The sequence below is a fragment of the Bubalus bubalis genome, chromosome 3, assembly GCF_019923935.1.
Source record: "Bubalus bubalis isolate 160015118507 breed Murrah chromosome 3, NDDB_SH_1, whole genome shotgun sequence".
NCBI classification, from domain to species: domain Eukaryota; kingdom Metazoa; phylum Chordata; class Mammalia; order Artiodactyla; family Bovidae; genus Bubalus; species Bubalus bubalis.
Genome location: NC_059159.1, coordinates 27,629,583 through 27,654,085, shown reverse-complemented (window position 1 = coordinate 27,654,085; position 24,503 = coordinate 27,629,583). Strand labels below are relative to the sequence as shown.

At 39.1% G+C, this 24,503-nt stretch overlaps 1 protein-coding gene across 1 annotated transcript in view; it reads right to left on the bottom strand.

Annotated features, from left to right (window-relative positions):
• Positions 1 to 24,503, bottom strand: part of UTP18 (UTP18 small subunit processome component) — a 53,012-nt gene that overhangs the window by 8,911 nt on the left and 19,598 nt on the right. The window contains exons 8-10 of the mRNA XM_006070180.4: positions 18,429 to 18,529; positions 18,044 to 18,134; positions 7,647 to 7,770 (exon numbers count right to left, since the gene is read on the bottom strand). Of these exons, the coding sequence (XP_006070242.1) occupies positions 7,647 to 7,770; positions 18,044 to 18,134; positions 18,429 to 18,529 (316 nt within the window). The remainder of the gene's footprint in view (positions 1 to 7,646; positions 7,771 to 18,043; positions 18,135 to 18,428; positions 18,530 to 24,503) is intronic.

The following is a 24,503-nucleotide window of genomic DNA, read 5'->3' as shown; positions in this document are numbered from 1 at the left end:
CAGTAGTCATGTATGGATGTGAGAGTTGGACTATAAAAAAAGCTGAGTGCTGAAGAATTGATGCTTTTGAACTGTGGTGTTGGAGAAGACTCTTGACAGTCCCTTGGACTGCAAGGAGATCCAACCAGTCCATCCTAAAGGAGATCAGTCCTGAGTGTTCATTGGAAGGACTGACGCTGAAGCGGAAATTCCAATATTTGGCCACCTGATACGGAGAGCTGACTCATCTGAAAAGACCCTGATGCTGGGAAAGACTGAAGGCAGGAGGAGAAGGGGACGACAGAGGATGAGATGGTCGGATGGCATCACTGACTCAGTGGACATGAGTTTGGGTAAACTCTGGGAGTTGGTGATGGATGGGGAGGCCTGGCATGCTGCAGTCTATTGGGTTGCAGAGTTGGACATGACTGAGTGATTGAACTGAACTGAATGGCAGTTCTATTTTCAATTTTGTAAGGAATCTCCACACTGTTCTCCATAGTGGGTGCACTAGTTTGCATTCCCACCAACAATGTAACAGGGTTCCCTTTTCTCCACACCCTTTCCAGCATTTATTGTTTGTAGACTTTTTGATAGCAGCCATTCTGACCGGCGTGAGATGGTAACCTCATTGTGGTTTTGATTTGCATTTCTCTAATAAGTGATGTTTAGCATTTTTTCACGTTTGTTAGCCATCTGTATGTCTTCTTTGGAGAAATGTCTGTTTAGTTCTTTGGTCCATTTCTTGATTAGGTCGTTTATTTTTGTGGTATTGAGCCGCATGAGCTGTTTGTATATTTTTGAGATTGTCAGCTGCTTCGTTTGCTTATATTTTCTCCTACTCTGAAGACTGTCTTTTCACCTTGCTTTTATAGTTTCTTTCATTGTGCAAAAGCTTTTAAATTTAATTAGGTCCCATTTGTTTATTTTTGCTTTTTTTCCCTTTACTTTGGGAGATGGGTCATAGAGGATCCTGCTGTAATTTATGTCAGAGAGTGTTTTGCCTATGTTTTCCTCTAGCAGTTTTATAGTTTCTGGTCTTAAATTTAGATCTTTAATCCATTTTGAGTTTATTTTTGTGTATGGTGTTAGGAAGTGTCCTAATTTTATTCTTTTACGTGTAGCTGTCCAGTTTTCCCAGAACCATTTATTGAAGAGGCTCTCTTTGCCCCATTGTATATTCTTGCCTCCTTTGTCAAAGATAAGGTGTCCTCAGGTGTGTGGATTTATCTCTGGGCTTTCTATTGTGTTCTATTGATCTATATTTCTGTCTTTGTGCCAGTACCATACTGTCTTGATGGCTGAAGCTTTGTAGTATAGACTGAAGTCAGGCAGGTTGATTCCTCCAGTTCCTTTCTTCTTTCTCAAGATTGCTTTGGTTATTCGAGGTTTTTTGTATTTCCATACAAATTGTGAAATTATTTGTTCTAGTTCTGTGAAAAATACCGATGGTAGCTTGATAGGCATTGTACTGAATCTATAGATGGCTTTGGATAGTATACTCATTTTCACTATATTGATTCTTCCATCCATGAACATGGTATATTTCTCCATTATTTGTGTTATCTGTCATTTCTTTCATCAGTGTTTTACAGTTTTCTGTAAAACTGTAAAAATATATAGGTCTGTCTTTGTTTAGGTAGATTTATTCCTAAGTATTTTATTCTTTTCATTGCAATGGTAAATGATTATTTCCTTAATTTCTGTTTTCTCATTGTTGGTATATAGGAATGCAAGGGATTTCAGTGTATTAATTTTATATCCTGAAACTTTACTATTCATTGATTAACACTAGTAATTTTCTGGTAGTCCTTAGGGTTTTCTATGTAGATGATCATGTCATCTGCAAACAGTGAGAGTTTTACTTCTTTTCCAATCTGGATTCCTTTTATTTCTTTTTCTTCTCCAACTGCTGTGGCTAAAACTTCCAAAACTATGTTGAATAGTAGTGGTGAGAGTGGTCTTGTTCCCGACTTTAGGGGAAATGCTTTCAATTATTCGCCATTGAGGATAATGTTTGCTGTGGATTTATCATATATGACTTTTATTATGTTGAGGTATGTTCCTTTTATGCCTGCTTTCTGGAGAGTTTTTATCATAAATGGGTGTTGAATTTTGTCAAAGGCTTTCTCTGCATCTAGAGATAATCATATGGGTTTTATCCTTCGATTTGCTAATGTGGTGTATCACACTGATTGATCTGCAAATACTGAAGGATCCTTGCATCCCTGGGATAAAGCCCACTTGGCCATGATGTATGATCTTTTTAATATGTTGTTGGATTCTATTTGCTAGAATTTTGTTGAGGATTTTTGCATCTACATCCATCAGTGACATTGGCGTGTCATTTTCTTTTTTTGTGGCATCTTTGTCTGGTTTTGATATTAGGGTGATGATGGTGGCCTCAATAAGCTTGGGAGTTCACCTTCCTCTGAAATTTTCTGGAAGAGTTTGAGTAGGATAAGTTAGCTCTTCTCTAAATTTTTGGTAGAATTCACCTGTGAAACCATCTGTTCCTGGTCTTTTGTTTGTTGGAAGATTTTTGATTACAGCTTCTATATCCGTGCTTGTGACGGGGTCTCTTAAGATTTTCTATTTCTTCCTGATTCAGTTTTGGAAGGTTATAATTTTCTAAGAATTTGTTCATTTCTTCCAAGCTGTCCATTTTATTGGCATATAGTTGCTGAGAGTAGTCTCTTATGATCTTTTGTTGTTTGTTGTTGTGTGTTGTCTGTTGTGATCTCTCCATTTTCATTTCTAATTTTGTTGATTTGATTCTTCTCCCTTTTTTTCTTGATGAGTCTGGTTAATGGTTTGTCTGTTTTATCTTCTCAGAGAACCAGCTTTTAGCTTTGCTGATTTTTGGTAGAGTCTCCTTTGTTTCTTTTTATTTCCGCCCTAATTTTATGATTTCTTTACTTCTACTAACCCTGGGGTTCTTCATTTCTCCTTTTTCTAGTTCCTTTAGGTGTATGTAAAGTTAGGTTAATTTGATTTTTGTGTTTCTTGAGGTAAGCTTGTAACGCTATGAACCTTCCCCTTAGCACTGCTTTTACTGAATCCCATAGGTTTTAGGTTGTCGTGCTTTCATTTTCATTTGTTTCTATGCATGTTTTAATTTCCTTTTTGACTTCTTCCATGATGTGTTGGTTATTCAGAAGCATGTTATTTAGCCTCCATATGTCTGTGTTTTTAATAGCTTTTTTCCTGTAGTTGACATCTAATCTTACCGCATTGTGATCGGAAAAGATGCTTGAAATGATTTCAATTTTTTTGAATTTACTAAGGCTAGATTTATGGCCCAGGTTGGGATCTATCTTGGACAATGTCCCGTGTGTAGTTGAGAAAAATGTGAAATTCATCGTTTTGGGGTGAAATGTCCTAAAGATATCAATTAGGTCTAACTGGTCCATTGTATCATGTAAAGTTTGTGTTTCCTTTCTAATTTGCTGTTTGGTTGATCTATCCATAGGTGTGAGTGGGGTATTAAAGTCTCCCACTATTATTGTGTTACTGTTAATTTCCCCTTTCATACTTCTTAGCATTTGCCTTACGTCTTGAGGTGTTCCTAACTTGGATGCATGCTGCTGCTGCTACTAAGTCGCTTCAGTCGTGTCGGACTCTGTGCGACCCCATAGACGGCAGCCCACCAGGCTCCCCCATCCCTGGGATTCTCCAGACAAGAACACTGCAGTGGGTTGCCATTTCCTTCTCCAAAGCAGGAAAGTGAAAAGTGAAAGTGAAGTCACTCAGTTGTGTCCAACTCTTCGAGATCCCATGGACTACAGCCTACCAGGCTCCTCCATCCATGGGATTTTCCAGGCAAGAGTACTGGAGTGGGTTGCCATTGCCTTCTCCGACTTGGATGCATATATATTTCTAATTGTTATATCTTCTTGGATTGATCCTTTGATCATTATGTGGTGTCCTTCTTTGTCTCTTTTTATGACCTTTATTTCAAAGTCTATTTTATCTGATAAGAGTATTGCTACTCCTGTTTTCTTTTGGTCTCTATTTGCATGAAATATCTTTTTCCAGCCCTTCATTTCAGTCTGTATGTGTCCCTTGGTTTCAGGTGGGTCTCTTAGACAGCATATACAGAGGTCTTGTTTTTTTATCCATTCAGCAGGTCTTTGTCTTTTGGTTGGGGCATTCAACCTATTTACATTTAATGTAATTACTGATAAGTATGATCCTGTTGCCATTTACTTTGTTGTTTTGGGTTCGAGTTTATAAACCTTTTCCTGTTTCCTGTCTAGAGGAGATCCTTTAGCATTTGTTGAAGAGCTGGTTTGGTGGTGCTGAATTCTCTCAGCTTTTGCTTGTCTGTAAAGCTTTTGATTTCTCCTTCATATTTGAATGAGATCCATGCTGGGTATAGTAATCTGGGTTGTAGGTTTTTCTCTTTCATCACTGTATGTCCTGCCATTCCCTTCTGGCTTGAAGAGTTTCTTTTGAAAGATCAGCTGTTATCCTTATGGGGATCCCCTTTTGTGTTATTTGTTGCTTTTCCCTTGCGGCTTTTAATATTTGCTCTTTGTGTTTAACCTTGTTAGTTTGATTAATATGTGTCTTGGGGTGTTTTGCGTTGGGTTTATCCTGTTTGGGACTCGCTGGGTTTTTTGGACTTGGGTGGCTATTTCCTCTCCCATTTTAGGGAAGTTTTCAACTATTATCTCCTCAAATGTTTTCTCATGCCCTTTCTTTTTGTCTTCTTCTTCTGGGACTACTATGATTTGAATGTTGGGGCATTTAACATTGTCCTAGAGGTCTCTTGAGGTTGTCCTCATTTAATTCTTGTTTCTTTTTTTCCTCTCTGCTTCATTTATTTCCAATATTCTTCCACCTCACTTATCCTATCTTCTGTCTCAGTTATTCTACTATTGTTTCCCTCCAGAGTGCTTTCAATCTCAGTTATTGCACTATTCATTATTGATTGACTCTTTATTTCTTTTAGGTCCTTGTCAACCATTTCTTGCATCTTCTCAATCCTTGTCTCTAATCTATTTACCTGTAACCTCCACTGTTTTCAAGATTTTGGATCATCTTTACTATCATTATTCTGATGAATTCTTTTTTAAAAAATATATTTATTTATTTTTGGCTGTGCTGGGTCTTCCCTCCTGCAAGGGCTTTTCTTTAGTTGTGGGGAGCAGGGGCTACCCGCCAATTGCTGTGTGCGAGTTTCTCATTGTGGTGGCTTTCTCCTGTTGCAGAGCATGGGCTCCAGGATGTGAGCTTCAGTAGTTGCAGCTTATAGTCACAAGCTCATGATAGGTTGTTGCTGAGCCATGAAAGACACTGTGATTCTTGGCCTCTGGAGGAGAGGAGTTCAATCTGGGGCCAGTAACAAGGCTTGATCGCTAACAAACTTTTTGTGTAATAAAGTTTTATTAAAGTGTAAAAGAGACAGAGAAAGCTTCTGACTTAGACATCAGAAGGGGGCAGAAAGAGTGCCCCCTTGCTAGTCTTTAGCCAGATGTTATATACCTATCTTTAGCTGGATGTTATATACCTATACTTTCCTGGTGGCTCAGATGGTAAAGTGTCTGCCTACAATGCAGGAAACCTGGGTTCAATCCCTGGGTCGGGAAGATCCCCTGGAGAAGGAAATGGCAACCCACTCCAGTACTCTTGCCTGGAAAACCCCATGGATAGAGGAGCCTGGTAGGCTACAGTCCAAGGGGTCGCAAGGAGTCGGACACAACTGAGCGACTTCACTTTCACTTGTAATTCTCTACAGTCCTGAATTTTCAGTAGTCTTTTAAAATAAAATCAAAATACTTAGGGGGTGGCAGTGTGGAAAGAACACAGAACTGGAAATCAAACAACATGAGTTGTAGCAATCCTTACATTAACCAAACCCATTAAAAAAAAAGGCACTATAAAACAAAAGACCTCTATTTACAATATTCTGAGTTTTCTATGTCCCTATCAGAACAAAGCTGTAAATCGAAAGCATCCACTTTAAGCCACGACACTGAGAAGAGTTAATGGACACTATCAGACAGATTTTGAGATCAAGAGAGGAAGAGAGAGAGGTAGGAGGAAGGGAAGGAGCAGCCAGTCAATGAGTTCAGTTTCTCCTACCTCTGCTCTGACTGTACCACCAATAACTCTCCCCCCTACATGAGAAACTCCTCTAAGAAGGGTTAAGGCCTTTCTTTACAGGTTTAACAATAAAAACCTAGAAATGGTCTTTGACCAAGCGCATCAGAATTCAATTACACTGACAGGCAATTAAAATCAAATGAGTTTAAATGGCTAATATTAGAGTCGTTCCTCTCTGGGCCTGTCAAAGGGGATTAACAAAAAGTAAAAAAAAAAAAAAAAAAAGAGGCAAAAACCAGAAAAAGATTAACTTCACAAATCTGAGTGATGGTTATGTTTGTGCAGTTTTTGTCTTACACAAAGGTAAAGCAGGTCTGCTTAAAATTACTTATAATTTTACTCCCAGTCTACATTTTAAAGGAGCTTTAGTCTCAAAAGACTTGCTAATCATACACTGCTGCCATAGTGCATACTGCTCCAGCAAGCGCTGGGCTCAGGCTGTCTCCCTGCCTGCGTCAGACTCACATGATGTTAGCCTGGCCTCCGAGCGCCACAGCCTGGTTCTACTCTCCTTTCTTCCCAGGCTACAAGGTAGCTGCTGACCAATATCCAAATGGTGACAGAGATATTTATAGGCAGTTTCCCCAATTTTAGCCTTTGAAGGAGGTGGTGAAGAAAAAGTGGTGAACAAGCTATGCTGCTGGACCCACTGGACTGCCCAACAAGGGAGAATCGGAATGAAAACTCTTTATGGATCAATTTTGTTTAATCTAACAGTCATAAAGATCAACTTCTGGAAGTTCTAAAATTACAGTTGCTGATTAGTGATTTGGTGGTAAAATCATTTAGAATTACAGGTAATTCTAACACGCAACACCTCCTTGTCCTACCCTGCATCTTTAAAATCAAATAGGACAATACAGCCATCTTTTCCCCAGTGCAATAACCATTTTTCTCAGCAATGACACAGTAACATGTTCTAGATAATACTTTCAAGATCCCTATAATACTAACAATAGTATCCCAAAAAACATGTTACTGGTTTATACCACATAGCTAGATGAAGGAACATATACTTTTAAGTATCTTTAAGACTTAAACAAATATTCCAAACATAAGAGAAAAAAGTACTGTAACATAATAAGGGAGTCTGGGTTTCCCAGGTGGCACTAGTAGTAAAGAACCTGCCTGCCAATGCAGGAGACACAAGAGATACAGGTCTGATCCCTGGTTGGGAAGATCCTGTGGAGGAGGGCCTGGCAACCCACTCCAGTATTCTTGGCTGGAGAATTCCATGGACAGAGGAGACTGGAGGGCTACCATCCACAGGGTCACAAATAGTTGGACACGACTGAAGCGACTTAGGATGCATGCACACAAGAAGTTAGTCCAATATTTTCTTTGCTATAGAGCTGAAAAACTGCCATTAATATTATTAAACACAAATATTAGAAAATCTTATTAAGACAATAAAATGTAAAAGAGCTGGGTTTATAATTTCGTATCACTAAACACTTTATAAACAGTACTCAGGTACCATCTCGTATATTCAATTCTTTAATATTTTTTCATTAGCAAAAGGTGATTAAAGGGTACCAGAACCTCTGTTTACTTACCCACAAGCCACATACTGTCCATTCCTAGATGTGGCAATGCTTAATCCATATAAGCTGCCTTCATCAACAAATCTGTTAAGGCACTTTCTAGAGTTCACATCCCAAACATAAACTTCCCCGTCCCCTGAAAGAGCCAAAAAAAAAGGGGGGGGGGGGGGTTGGGGGGGTTGGTTAACTTTGTTTTAAACTTGAAAGGCAACCAAATTCATTCTTAGTTCCTCTTTAATAGTACAAGTTACTAAGAAGACCTGTAAATGTTCTAGGTCTAGAAAACTGGCCTAAAAAGTGTTTCTTGTATACATTTTCATATATACAAAACTATATCCCATTAGTCACTAATAAATAGTATCTTTAGGTTTAGAGTGAAAAATCACAAACTCTTGGCTTGAGCTGAGCTTTTAGAAAAGTTCCTACGTTTCACTCAAATGAATTAATGGAGAAAAATTTGAAAAAAACAAAATATCCACCAGCACAGGTTTTCCAACATCTATCAATAGGTATTAGAGTACCTAATATGTAAGGCCAGGTGACTTAGACACCAAACTGATGATGATATTGATGACATCAAGAGGAGGAGGAAAAAGTGAAGGATGACTGGTCTAGACTAACAGGATATAATTAAGGACGTGTGTACAATTCCTAGGAGGTATGTTTTTGAACTGTGGTGTTGGAGAAGACTCTTTCGAGTCCCTTGGACTGCAAGGAGATCAAACCAGTCAATCCTAGGAAATCAGCCCTGAATGTTCATTGGAAGGACTATTGCTGAAGCGCCAATAATTTGGCCACCTGATGCGAAGAAATGGCTCCTTGGAAAAGACCCTGATGCTGGGAAAGATTGAAGGCAGGAGGAGAAGGGGACGACCAGAAAATGAGATGGTTGGATGGCATCACCAATTCGACAGACATGAGTTTGAGCAGGCTCCAGGAGTTGGTTATGGACAGGGAAGCCTGGCGTGCTGCAGTCCATGGAGTTGCAAAGAGTCAGACATGACTGAGCGACTGAAGTGAATTGAACTTTACAATTCTGAGTAATAAGCACAAATAGTTTAGAGAAGGGAGAAAGAGGGGATAATAAATCTGATGAGAACACACTTTCATGGTAGAAATAGCCATCTAACAATCAAAATCTGTCCTTATTCTTTCTTCTCTCTCCTATATATTCCATATTGATGATCACCCTCTTCCTCAGACCCATTATAAATCTGTAATAATGACCCTATATGCATCTCAAAAGTAGCCTCTCACTCATCTCTTTTCTCTCTTTACTGTGATTATTGCTCTAATGTTCATCCTTCTATACTACTATTCTTTCACTGAGAATTCAATGAATCTCACTGTTTCAACTATTTCATTAACAAATTTTCCCAGGCTGACAAAAGGGTTTAGGTTTACAATATGTATTTAGGAAAAATTTTAATAGGTGCAAATTTTAAAGCCTGTATGTTTGTCTATAGAGTCATGGTACAGTAAAGACAGATGTTTAAAAATTTGCTAGTAACAGACTAAAATGGGAAGGGAAGGGATGAAGGGCAGGAAGACCATCTAGAAAGCAAGAGTATTAGATGGTTAAGTTGATGACTTAAGGCAAAGAAAGCAATAATTAATCCAGCAGAAAACAAAATGAAAGAACTAGTTAAGTTGAAAAGATCAAAGAACTCTTTCTTCAACAATCCTATCAAAATATTCTTCATATACATAAAACAAGGTAATATGAACAACATGATGCTAATCACATAAATCACTTCTTATACAAGGAGGAAAGGAGAAAAAAAGGGAAGGGGGAGAACACCAATCAAAATACAGGGAATTCCCTAACTTACCAAGGCTCAACTTTTGATTACTCCTTCTCTAATTTTAGGAACTTTCTTGTGGTAAATTAGACCATCATACTGTGTAAACATTTAATATCTATATCCAATTCATATAACCAAATCTTAGTAGCTCTGCTGACCCTTTAACTCTTCTCCCAAACTCTGACTCTCCCAGGATCCAAGGACAATTTCATTAGGAACATTACTACTCTGTATCAATATTTATTCCTTACTCCTCAAAAAAACTAGCATATTAATTAATTAATAGGGAAAACAGATGCTGACTGGCTTCCCTGGTGGCTCCTACAATGTGGGAGCTGCAAGGTTCAATTCCTGGGTCAGGAAGATGATAGGGCCATAAATCCTGCAGCAGAGGGAGTCTGTGTCCCTGCACACTTGGCACCGCCAGGGTCCCCACAAGCCAAGCTGCTGCATCACCTTCACGCTCAACTCTCACTCGGGCAGAGCTGCCACAGACAAAGAAAGTACTGCATCTATGCGTTCAGGGTCACTTCAGTCATGTCCAACTCTGCGACCATGTCCAACTCTGCGACCCTGTAGACTGTGGCCTGCCAGGCTTCTCTGTCAAGGGGGTTCTCCAGGCAAGGATACTGGAGCGTATCAGCCAATCCTGGCTGCCATACCCTTCTAGAGCACTGTATTTCCTGCTGCCCTAGCCGCCAACTCCTGAGTACCTGGTGCTGCCAGAACCCCTGCAACCCAAGCAGCTGCACCACCTTCATACCTGGCCCTCGCAGGGGCAAACCCAAGTCCTCAAGGGAAGGGAAGCCTCAGGAGCAAACCCCAGCGGACGACCCACATGAGAGGTGGTAATAAAACCACAAGTGAAACCCACAGGCAGTACAGCAGGAAGACCCAACACCTTCCCACCAGCTGTACAAGCTGCAGATTAAATCCACAAGATCAACTAGCCAGACTCTATGTTTATGGAATATATAAAAGGACACTGAGAGCTCCTACAAAAGAAAGCACACTGGTTCTGATAGCTGTGGATATTGGAGGCAAGAACACACGGGAGTAGGACCAAATTAGAATCTGAGCTGCCCCCACAGCAAGTCCAGAGTTGGAAGGCATCCTAGGGAGGTAAGGTGGACTGGGACTCCCGGCGAGAAAGGACTCTGACAGCAGTGACTCAAGAAAAACATTTATTACTTTTATGTTTGGACTTGTTCTATAGATTCTTTTGTTTGTTTGTTTGTTTTCCTTCCATTTCCACCCCCCACCTTGGCTGGAGTTGTCGATTTTATTGGCACTATAAAATCTAATTAGGCTTTTGATTCTTTTTTTTCTCTCAGTCACATTTGTTATTGCTGTTACAAACCTCTGGCTCTATGTTGGGCTTTTGCAGTTCTGTGGAGTTTTCCTTTTTTGTTTTCTTTTCTCAATTTTAACTTTTAAAACCTATTATTTTTTTTTCTACATTTACTCTTTTGTTTACTTTTCCTACTGTTCTTTTCCCCTTGCAGTTAATCTTTAATGCATATAAATCTTCTTTATCTACCTCTATTTAACTTTGGATATCTATTGTTTCTTTTCATTCTTACCTTTCCTCTAAACATAAATTTTATTTTGTTTTATTCCCCACTTGGCACCATGCTTTAGTTTTGTTTTCCAGTTTGTGTTCTAGTTAGTCTTAACTGGTAGATACACTTCTTGATCTCCTTTGTTCACCAGGTCAATCTACTGTGCTTTATTTTTGTTGGACTGTTTTGACTGTGCTTATGGGTGTATATGCATATTCCATTATTTCAATGATTATTTGCCTGATTTTATAACTGCCATTTGTCTGGGGTCCCTGTGGCTCAGCTGGTAAAGAATCCGCCTGCAATGCAGGAAACCCCAGTTCGATTTCTGGGTTGGGAAGATCTGCTGGAGAAGGGATAGGCTACCCACTCTAGTATTCTCGGGTTTCCCTTGAGGCTCAGCTGGTAAAAAATCCACCTGCAGTGTGGGAGACCTGGGTTTGATCCTTGGGTTGGGAAGATCCCTTGGAGAAGGAAAAGGCTACCCACTCCAGTGTTCTGGCCTAGAGAATTCCATAGATTATAAAGTCCATGGAGTTGCAAAGAGTCGGACACAACTGAGCAATTTTCACTTTCATCTTTGGTTTCTCAATTTTGGATACTTATTTTAATCTCACAATGCTATAACAAACCACTTGTGGAATCTTTGTCCCTGACCAGAGATAAAGCCTTGAGCCTTCGGAGTGGAAGTACTGACTCCAAGACCTTAGACTACCAGAGAACTAACCCCTAGGGAGTATCAAATAGTGAGAACTTCCACAAAGGAAACCACTTGAACACAAGACCTATACAGGAAAACTAAACAACAAACTAAACAAAAATACAAGCCCAATCATCAGCAGACAGGATTACCACCTCACTCAGCCTTGCCCACCAGAGGAAAAACAAAGACTCAGCACAAATCCCACCCTATAGGAAGCTTACACAAACGACTGGACCAGCCCTAGAGGGCAGAAACCAAAAGGAAGAAAGAATTCAACCTTGAAGGCTGGGAAAAGGAGACCTCAAACACAATGTTAAAAAATAATAATAATGAAAAGGCAGAGAAATACTACATAAATGAAGGAACAAACTAAAACACAGAAGTCCAAATAAATGAAGAGGAAATAGGCAAACTACCTGAAAAAGAATTCAGAATAATGCTAGTAAAGATCATCAAAAAGCTTGAAAACAAAAATGGAGAAAATGCAAGAATCAATTCACAAAGACCTAAAAGAATTAAAGAATAAGCATACAGAGAAAAACAACACAAGTACTGAGATTACAAATACTCTAGAAGAAATCAATAGCAGAATATCTGAAGCAAAAGAACAATCAGTGAGTTGGAAGATAAAATGGTGGTAATAACTTCTGAAGAGCTGAATAAAGTAAAAAGAATGAAAAGAACAGTGACCTCTGGGACAATACCAAACGCACCAACATCGAATTATAGGGGGTCCCAGGAGAAGAAGAGAAAAAGAAAAGGTATGAAAAATTTTTGAAGAGATTATAGTTGAAAATTTCCCCAACATCAAAAAAGGAAATAGTCAATCAAGTCCAAAAGGCACAGAGTCCCATACAGGATAAACCCAAGGAGAAACATGCCAAGACACATACTAATTAAACTAACAAAGAAATAATATTAAAAGCAGCAAGGGAGAAGCAACAAGTAACATATGGGGAAACCCCATACACTTCTAACAGCAGATCTTTCAGCAAAAACTGCAGGCCAGAAGGGAATGGCAGGATATATTTAAAGTACTGAAAGGGAAAATTCTACAACCAAGATTACTGTACCTGGCAAGGATTTCATTCAGAATTGATGGAGAAATAAAAAGCTTTTCTGAGAAGCAAAAGTTAAGAGAATTTAGTACTACCAAACCAGCTTTACACAAAAGTTAAAGGGACTTATAGTAAAGAAATACAAGAGAAGAAAAAGATCTAAAAAATCAACCCCAAACAATTGAGAAAATGACAATAGGAACATATATATCAATAATTATTTTAAATGTAAATGGATTAAATGCTCCAACCAAAAGACAAGAGATGGGCAGAATGGATATAAAAACAAGACCCATATATATGCTGTCTACAAGAAACCCACTTCAGACCTAAAGACACATATAGACTGAAAGTGAGAGGATGGAAAAATATATTACATGCAAATGGGACGCAAAAGAAGACTGGAGTAGCAATCCTCATATCAGACAAAACAGACAAAATAAAGAAGCTTACAAGAGATAAGGACACTACATAATGATCAAGGGATCAATTCAAGAGGAAGACATAAAAATTGTAAATATCTATGCACCCAACATAGGAGCACCTCAATACATAAAACACTAACACACATAAAAGGAGAAATTGACAGTAACACAGTAATAGTAGTAGACTAAAACACCCCACTCACACTAAAGGAAAGATCATCAAAACAGAAAATTAATAAGGACACACAAGTCTTAAATGATACATTAGATGAGATGGAGCTCATTGATATCTTCAGGATATTCCATCCAAATGAAGAATACTATACCTTCTTCTCAAGTGCACATGGAACATTCTCTAGGATAGACCACATCTTGGGTCACAAATCAAACCTCAGCAAATTTAAGAAAATTGAAGTATCAAGCATCTTCTCTGACTGCAATGCTATAAGACTAGGTATCAAGTACAAGAAAAAAACTGTAAGAAACACACACATATGGAGAGTAAACAATATGTTTCTAAATAACCAACAGGTTACAGAAGAAATCAAAAGAGAAATTAAAAAATTTCTAGAAATAAATGACAGAGAAGGCAATGGCACCCCACTCCAGTACTTTTGCCTGGAAAATCCCATGGATGGAAGGGCCTGGTAGGCTGCAGTCCATGGGGTCGCCAAGAGTCGGGCACAACTCAGCGACTTCACTTTCACTTTTCACTTTCATGCATTGGAGAAGGAAATGGCAACTTGCCTGGAGAATCCCAGGGACAGGGGAGCCTGGTGGGCTGCCGTCTATGGGGTCGCACAGAGTTGGACACGACTGACGTGACCTAGCAGCAGCAGCAGCAGAAATAAATGACACTGAAAGCACAACAACTCAAAACCTATGGGCTGCAGCAAAAGCAGTTCTAAGAGGGGAGTTTATAGCAATACAATCCTACCTTAAGAAGCAAGAAAAACATCAAATAGACAACCCAGCTTTACACCTAAAACGACTGGAAAAAGAAGAACAAAAAAAAACCCCAAAGGAAAGAAATTACAAAGATCAAAGCAGAAATAAATGAAAAAGCAATGAAAGAAATAATAGTAAAGATTAACAAAACTAAAAGCTGGTTCCTTGAGAAGATAAACAAAATTGACAAACCTTTAACCAGACTCATCAAGAAAAAAAGAGAAGAATCAAATCAACAAAATTAGAAATGAAAAAGTAGAGGTTACAACAGACAATGCAGAAATACAAAGGATTATAAGAGACTATTATGAACAACTGTATGGCAATAAAATGGATAAACTGGAAGAAATGGACAGATTCTTAGAAAAGTTGAATCTTCCAAGACTGAACTAGGAAGAAATAGAAATTAAGAACAACCCAATTACAAGCTATGAAATTGAAGCTGTGATCAAAAATCTCCCCCAAAACAAAAGCCCAGGACCAGATGGCTTCACAGGAGAATTCTATCAAACATTTAGAGACGAGCCAATGCCTTCCTTCTAAAACTCTCTCAAAAAATCGCAAAGCAAGAAACACTTCCAAACTCATTCTATGAGGCCACCGTCACCCTGATACAAAAACCAGAGACAACACAAAAAAAGAAAACTACAAGCCAGTATCACTGATTAACATAGATGCAAAAATTCTCAACAAAATTTTAGCAAACAGAATTCAGCAACACATCAAAAAGCTCATACACCATGATCAAGCTGGGTTTATTCCAGGGAAGCAAGGATTCTTCAATGTATGCAAGTCAATGTGATATACCATATTAACAAATTGAAAGACAGAAACCATATGATAATCTCAATAGATGCAGAAAAAGCTTTTGACAGAATTCAGCACCCATTTATGATTAAAACTTCAAAAGATGGGCATAGAAGGAACCTACCTCCACATATGGTAAGTCTACAGCAAACATTATTCTCAAAGGTGAAAGCATTCCTCCTAAGATAAGGAACAAGACAAGGGTATCCACTTTCACCACTATTATTCAACATAGTTCTAGAAGTCTAGCTATAGCAATCAGAGAAGAAAAAGAAATAAAAGGAATCCAGATTGGAAAAGAAGAAGCTCTGTTTGTAGATGAGAGGATATTGTATATAGAACACCCTAAAGACAGTATCAGAAAATTACTAGAGCTAATTAGTCAATTTAGCAAAGTTGCAGGATACAAAACCAATACATAGAAATCAGTTGCATTTCTATACACGAACAATGAAATATCAGAAAGAGAAATTAAGAAATCAATCCCACTCACCACTGCAAGAAAAAAAAGAATTAAATATCTAGGAATAAACTAACCTAAGGAGACAAAAGAACTGTACACAGTAAATTATTAGACAATGATGAAAGAAATCAAAGACGACATAAACAAATGGAGAGATATTCCATGTTCCTGGGTAGGAAGAGTCAATATTGTGAAAATGACTATATTACCAAAAGCAATTTACAGATTCAGTGTGATCCCTATCAAATTACCAATGACATTTTTCACAGAACTAGAATAAAAATTTTCACAATTCATATGGAAACACAAAAGACCCCAAATAGCTGAAGCAGTCTTGAGAAAGAAGAATGAAGCTGGAAGAATAAACCTTCCTGACTTCAGATTATATTACAAAGCTACAGTCATCAAGACAGTATGGTACCAGCACAGAAACAGAAATATAGACCAATCAAACAAGACAGAAAGCCCAGAAATAAACCCATGCACCTATGGGTACCTTATTTTTTACAATGGGGCAAAGAGCCTCTTCAATAAATAGTTCTGGGAAAACTGGACAGCTACACGTAAAAGAATAAAATTAGAACACTTCCTAACACCATACACAAAGATAAACTCAAAGTGGATTAAAGACCTAAATGTAAGACCAGAAGCTATAATACTCTTAGAGGAAAACATAGGCAGAACACTTGATGAAGTAAATCAAAGCAAGATCCTCTATGACCCACCTCCTAGAATAATGGAAATAAAAACACAAATAAACAAATGGGACCTGATTAAACTTAAAAGCTTTTGCACAGTAAAGGAAACTATAAGCAAGGTAAAGAGACAACCCTCAGAATGGGAGAAAACAGCAGCAAATGAAATGACAAAGGATCAGTTTCCAAAATATACGTGCACCTCATACAACCCAATACCAGAAAAACAAACAACCCAATCAAAAAGTGGAAAAAAAGACCTAAACAGACATTTCTCCAAAGAAGACATACAGATGGCTAACAAACACATGAAAAGATACTCAACATCGCTCATTATGAGAGAACTGCAAAGCAAAACTACAATGAGGTATCATCTCACACCAGTCAGAATGGCCATCATCAAAGAGTCTACAAACAATAATGCTGGAGAGGGTGCGCAGAAAAGGGAACATTCTCGCACTGCTGGCAACACTTCTCGCACTGTTCTTGCATACTGTGGGAATGTAAACGGATACAGCCACTACGTAAGATGGTATGGAGATCCCTTTAAAAGCTAGGAATAAAACCACCATACGACTCAGCAATCCAACTCCAATGCATATATCCTGAGGAAACCAAACTTGAAAGAGACAAATGTACTGCACTGTTGACTGCAGCACTATTTACAACAGCTAGAACATGGAAGCAACCTAGATGTCCATTGACAGATGAATGGATAAAGAAATTGTTACATATACACAATGGAATATTACTCAGCCATTAAAAGGAACACGTTTGAGTCAGTTCTAATGAGATGGACGAACCTAGAAAAGAACCTATTGTACAGAGTGAAGAAAGTTAGAAAAAGAAAGATATTGTATTCTAATGCACGTATACGGAATCTAGAAAAATGGTACTGAAGAATTTATTTACAGGGCAGCAAAGGAGAAACAGACATAGAGGATAGACTTATGGATATGGTGAGGGGAGGAGGGGGTGAGACAGATGTATGGAAAAAGTCACATGGAAACTTACATTACCATATTTAAAATACATAGCCAACAGGAATTTGCGGTAGTGCTCAGGGAAACTCAAACAGGGGCTCTGTTTCAATTGAGAGGGGTGGGCTGGGGTGGGAGGTTCAAAAGGGAGGGGATATATGTATACCTATGGCTGATTCATGTTGAGGTTTGACAGAAAAGAACAAAATTCTGTAAAGCAATTATCCTTCAATAAAAAATAAATTAATTAAAAAAAAACAGTATTATAGAAATATCAGGATAAAATCAGAACTGTTTTCAGAAGAAAATTCCAAACAGTATCCAAGTGAAATGGGGCTAAAAGAAAAGAAATAGTGATTCTAAGTAACTTTTATAAAGAAAAAAAAGGAAGTTTCAGAATGGGGCTTCCCTGGTGGTTCAGTGGTTAACAGCCTGCTGTGCAATGCACGGGACACCAGTTTGATCCCTATGCGGCAGCGCAACTAAACCTGTGCACATCCACTGAGCCCACACACCGCCAAGTAATGCAGCCACTCACCGGAGAGCCCACGCTCTGCAGTAAGAGAAACCACTGCAATGCGAAGCCTGCACGCCACGACTAGAGAAGCACCCAAGCACCACAACTACAGAAAGCCAGCACCCAGCAACAGAGACCCAGCAGAGCCAAAAAGACCTACATAAATATTTTAAAAAGAGGGTGGACCCTAAATGCAATTCTTCAAAAAAAAAAAAAATCTCAGAATGAACTATCTTTCAAATGTGAATCTTCTTCCCATCTTTTCTCCAAATAGTACACATTAAGTGGTTAACCTTTCACCATTACTAGTCAGTAAATGAGAAGGCAAACAGCAATGAAAAATTAATTCTAAAAATAAAAATGATTTTCTTACTAACACAGAAGTCTAAAATCAAACTCAGTTTTGATTAAATTTGATATTTAAACACATCTTGTTGTTAACTTACCTGAAGATGCATATGCTTTCTTACTATCTGAAGAGAATGTGGATGCTGCAATCCTCCCATTAATTTTCATACTACCAATTAGCTCTTTCGTCTGAAAGAATAAGAAATATTACTTACCAAACTGTTAGGAGTTGTAAAGAATCACAACGTGTAGAATAAAAATGATCTGGTTCTCTTGTTTTGTAGCACCTACTTAACTTTGTTTTTCCCTATACTCCAAAGAAACCACAAAAGTTCTTCCCCTGCTGCCCACAACTTCTCTTCAAGCCCCTGTGTGCTTCCACTTGGGATACCGATTTAAGGACGCCATGAGTTATGGCTCAAGGCTATTCCTACTTGGTCTAATGTCTTATCCTAGAAAAAGCAACAGCTAATAATGGTTCACCTTCATAGACAGCAAATGCAAATATCCAGCAACACCATTTATAAGCAGGAAGGACCCATCTGGGGAAACTTCAAAGCTCCTCACTATCTTCTCTTTCAAACCTAAGAAAGGAAATGAATCAATAAGGATTAATAGCTTGCAATTACTGACAACTGAGAGTCTCTTACTTTTTAAGCGCCTTAAATAAAATGTAGGCTCAGACACTGAATAAGTCTGACTCAATGCATCAAGTATAACTCAAATATAAGGTCACTATAAAATGCTTGGCAAACTTTTGTTCTTTCTCTTGGATAACATTCACCATTTTAATTGCAGGCCAGAGACTCAGCTCTCCAAATAGTAAACTTATTGACTAAGTTTCTAAATGTAAACAGTAATACCCATAAATAAACTGAATGAATAAATTATACTTTTTTGTCACAACATTCATCACCAAAGGGAAATATACTGCCATTAGAGATAGCTAAACACAGTAACATGTAGAAACTAGTTGCTATCCACCTACTAAACATCCCATGACGTATGGAAGTCTATTTCTTAACTTTGTGGATCCAAAAGGAAAAAACAAAACCACATGTCGGTAATGTATTTAAGAGTTAATTAGCTTCTCAAGACTCATGTAAGCAAATCACATGAGCTAAGTATATAGACCAGAGAGTCAATTTACTTATTTATAATGGGACACTTTTCTTTTCCATGCCTGAAAGGCTCATACTATGCAACAGATTCTTTCTGATATTAAACTGCTTAAAGAGCCAACATACCCATTAAAAAGTTGCCTAACAGAAAGGATACATAGTAAGTATAACTGGCTACACTTCCAGTGAAGGGAAGTAAATGGCCAGGGTGACAAGAGAATTCTCATTAGCCATTCATTTGTACATTTTGGATTTTTGCACCATGTGAATGTATCACTTAGTCAAAAAAGTTATTAAAAAAATTAATGTGCTAAGTTAAAGTATTAACCAGGAAAAAGAAACTAGAAAAATCCAGTGAGGAGTTCCTGTTTCCCCATAGGAAAATGATAGGTAAAGGTCCCACAGACTATCTCTGGGCTATTAACAGTCTTTGTCTAGCTGGTTTAAAATACCACAAAACTGGGCCTCCCACTCTAGACCTCCACCAAAAGTCTACACCCTAATTTCCTTGACTGGAATCAATCCAGATACCTGTTTCCAATTACTAGGGTTACTTCAGCTAGGGATTATCAATCTTCACAATGATTCTAGACTCTAGTCTTACTAAGGGTAATCTTCACCCCAAATTTTGGGCAAACATTATACACTGACTACAGAATCAAAAGAGACAGCTCCAAACAGAGGGAAAATACCATAACATGAAGAATCCAGAAAGGGAGATTAGGTCTATCACCCTGTGAGGCTACAGCTAGAAACCCCTGCAGACCCAATCCAAAGGACACAGCATTAGGCAGCGGGAACATAAGAGAGAACACAAAGTGCTCACCATGGAGCCTGCAGCTGGGCACCAGCACAGTGCTGCAGGACTGCAGACTGCACAGGCATCACAAGGGCAACAGAAAACAAACTTCCCTCAGACTGTGCGGGATACAACACAAACCAAGGATGGCAACAGAAGAGACAAAGTGCCAGAGGACTCGTACAGAGTCCACAGCTCTCTGCCCATCATGAAAGACCTTACTTTTTTGTTCTGAATAAGCCTGTTGTTTGGGGGTAACTAAGGAGAGGAGGTTGTCTTCAAGAAGGAAATATCAGATATCCAACAAATAAAGTTGCCTTATCAATTAACTGGAAAAATAAGAAAGACAGCGATATTTTTATCCAAAGCTTATGATAGGGACAGAATGAAGGAACAAAATAGGTCATTAAATAGTTAATCCCACTAGGAGATTGTAAGTAAAAAAAATCTGGGAGACCCCTGTGAGTTAATGATTACTCCAGAAATTAGGTCTGCTTAACCACAAAACCAGACAGGCTTGCTTAGCAAAACCATGCAACATAAGCACAGGACATGCCCCAAAACAAAACAACGGTGGCATGAGACCCATATCCTGCCAGTGAGTTCAGTTAATTTAATGATCCATAGGACATGCTCTCTGCACACAAAAACAACAACTTGTGGACACAGCTTGACCACACAGGGACAAAAACACTCCCCTGCTCAACCTGGAGGAGGAGCTGATGATGAAAACATGATGTCTACTCAAAAGACAAGGTCTTCTCTCCCTTCCTACTTTTCCTTTGCCCACTAAGTTCTTCTGTTCTGTTCAGTCACTCAGTCATGTCTGACTCTTTGTGACCCCGTGACTGCAGCATGCCAAGCTTCCCTGTCCATCACCAACTCCCGGAGCTTGCTCAAACTCGTGTCCATTGTGTTGGTGATGCCATCCAACCATCTCATCCTCTGTCATCCCGTTCTCCTCCTGCCCTCAATCTTTCCAGCACCAGGCTCTTTCTTTTCCAATGAGTCAGTTCTTCGCATCAGGTGGCCAAAGTACTGGAGTTTCAGCTTCAGCATCAGTGCTTCCAATGAGTAAGTTCTTGGAGCATGGCATTTCTCACCCACCTGCTTATATGCCTCACAAGCGTCCTATTCTAATAAATCACTTATCTACCACTTTGCTCTCGCTCAATTGTTCTCTGCACTGAGACATAAAGGACTGTGGTACCAGAGCTCTTCAGAGCCTTCCTGAAATGACATCAATCAGTTTCAGCTGGTGACTGCGGCAGGCCTGTGGTAAAAAAGGAAGGTCTAGGATCAGGTCCTAGCAGGGCCATGGGATGCCATGGGCCAGGAGTTCCAGGGAGGGTGCTCTTTCGATGATAGCCTGTTGCAGTTGGGCCGATCAACCCTGAATGCTTTGGAGCTCTGATTGGGTACCTAAGTACAGGCCAGGGGATTGATGATATAAATGTTTAAAGAGAAGGAACTGGAAGAACAATGGTGATCAGCATGGACTGCCACAGAAAGGTGGCAGGAGTTGTGGAAGGGATCTTTTTGCTGGTGCAGAAGACAAGGGAAATGGTTTATGAAACGGAAGAATTTCACTCTCTGGTGGCTTTGACAAGGTTCGAGTAGTGGCTGCATAGAAACATAAAAAGAATATAAAGGCTATGCTTGTGCACATCCAACAGCTAGCCTGGGATAAAGCCAGCCACTAAATGATGTTACAGAATTTAATAATCTATACTCTTCTCTCTCACTCTGAGGTTTTCCTTCTATGCTTTACATGTGTTTCCATTCTATTTCTTTCCTTTTTAACTCCAGGAGACTTTTTACTACATTCACTAGAGCAATTCATTCTTCTCTTCTATGTCAGTTTATCTGGCAAGAAACCACTTTAATTCTGAGACTGTTCTTTTATCCCTGATTAAAACTCAAAAGACTGTTTTTCATAACGCCTCTTACCTTTTGAGATGGCACACAACTCTGTGAATTGTGCTTCTCTCTAAATAAATACCCATCACTTTGTCTCTCCTGAATTCTGTGATGAGACATCAAAAATCTGAACTTCATGAAGTCCTAAAAACAGGTGTGTAATCTCAATTAAAAGAGCTTGGGTTCAAGTTTCAATATGGGTTTTGGCTAGGCTGGAGTCCCAACTATGTGGATTCAAGTTCTAAACTGGGTTATAAGATTTCAGTCCTAAATTTAAAAAACTAAGCTGTAAATTAAACAATCAGAGCTATGGGAAATCCAAGACAGCTGCCTGACTCTTCCCAGCTCCCTGACAAACCCCATTTTTTAATTTAATGGGCTAAAGCTTTTCTTGGCTACAAAGCTAATGCACTCATCAAAAAAAAAAGGAGGGGGGGATAAAAATGTGTTTTCACTTGGGGTATCCTTTTTATTGGACAAAACATACAAGCCTATACGATCAGTTAACCAGACTTATCTTATTTTACAAACAAATCTATCTTAATTTGGCCATGTGTGTTAAAAGTGAGGGTAATTTTGGGGAAAATTGTATTTTTATAAATATTAAATTTTAGCTCTGCTACTTGAGGCTTAGTCACTCAGTTGTGTCCAACTCTTTGTGACACCATGGACAGAGGAGCCTGGAGGGCTGCAGTCCATGGGATTTTCCAGGCAAGAACACTGGAGTGGGTTGCCACGCCCTCCTCCAGATCATCTTCCTAACCCAGGGATCAAACCCAGGTCTCCTGAATTTACCATATGAGCCACCACAGAAGGGGATTCTGCCTCACCAAATTCTGAAAATCATTAGGACAGGGAACATATCTACTGTTTAAAACTTACTTTTTGAAATAGCCTTGGTCATTATTTTATATTATTGTAAAACTTAATTGAGTTACTAAGAAGGTATTCTAAGCTTGTTTCTGAAGCTGATCACTGTAATTTATCTTTGAAAAAAGATCAAATGTTTATAATCTATAACCAGAGGATATATGGTTTAAAAAAAATAAACATTTAATGAACTGTGTCCCACTAGATAAAAGACCTCTTAGTGGGTATTCTTAAGTACACCATGCCTCCTCCCCTCACCACCACCCCCCCCCAAAAAAAATTGAAGGGAATCAACTTTTTTGGTGAGTGGGGAGGCGGGGCAGGATTTGAGGTACTTTTCCCCCAATTACTAAAAGTGCCCAACGGAGGATGACTTCCTGAGCCTTAATGTCAGTCTTTCCCTCCTTCCAACCTTTAAAAATGCTGATCCTTTATTTCCAATTTGCAGCCAGACCAGTTCACTGGGGACTTTTTCTGTTCTATTCCTTTGTGGCAAGTTCTTAGACATTAACGCCTGGTTGGGGGACTACTGTAGAAGGGATAACATCTAAAGTTGTTAAGTACAAATCTTAATTAAATTATATGGTGGATTTTTTAACATGTGAAGGAAGTTCTTATATAGCTAACTATTGCCTTGGTGAAAGCTACTGTATTCATGAAAATGGCTGCTCCAACAAGGGCTATCTCACAGGTGGGAGCCAAGGCTCCAAGCCTCTTGTAGCCAGAGCCCATGCTAACCAAATGGCAGCCCAGTAAGGCCATACAGCACACCAGGCAGGGAACAACACTGTTCCCTGAGGCAGATTCACAATGCAATCATCAGATAAATTTTATTGATAGAGATAGATGGGACCATATGATTAACTGTTTAACAAGTGGTATAAAAAAGTTCACAGAGAACCCTGTTATTAAAAAAAAAAAACAAGGACAGGATGAAAATACTACAGTTTTTCAAGGGTGATTAATACAAGCTTTTAAAAAGTACACAAATATGGACTACTCCTCCCTCAAGGAACAAGCCCTTTTGGCTATGCACTTCATAGCCCAGTCTGCCCCAGACATCAGGCACAAAATTAAAAAAAAAAACTGCTGGTCCTCAGACCATCTATGAGTGATTTACTCCAACTGGCTTATCTGGTTTTCAATAACTGGGATATGGCCAAAAACGCTGAAGGCACCCAAAGAGAAAAAGAAAAGGCTCAAATGACTGCGATGGCTCTGTCCACTCAGGGACCACCAAAGGAGAGGCCAGACTTTCTGGGCCAAACTGGACATGGTAGACTACAAAGCCATGGGTACTGGGCACCTAGACAAAGTAAGTGTGCCCTGTGTGGATAGAAGGGGCACTAGAAGAAATAGTGATCCACGTGCCCTTGCTAACAGCCAGGGCATTGGCAGAGTGAAGGCCCCAGATGCCCACAACCATAGATGGTTTCACAATCCAAAGACTGACAGGGCCCAAGGCTAGAAGTGGCTCTGCCCAGAGATGGCATATAAACAACTAACACTGAGCCTCAGGTGGTCACTGAAATGGCAGGCCACTTGATAGAATTTCTCATAAACATTGCTGCGTCTTCTTGGTCTTAACCCAAAGGACTGAAAACCTTATCAACTGTAAGAAATATGTAATGGCAATGTCAGGAAAGAGACAGGGGCCTGCTTTCCTTGGACCCCTTTTCTGTAACATCAAAAACCGGCTGTTTCTACATTGCCTTCTGTTTATGCCTAATTGCCCTAGTTCTTTAATAAAAGGGACATATTAACTAAATTAGGAGCCATTCTATCTCTTGAGGGACAAAAAGGAACCCTCATCACCAAACGATATTAACAGAAAAAAAGGAACGGATT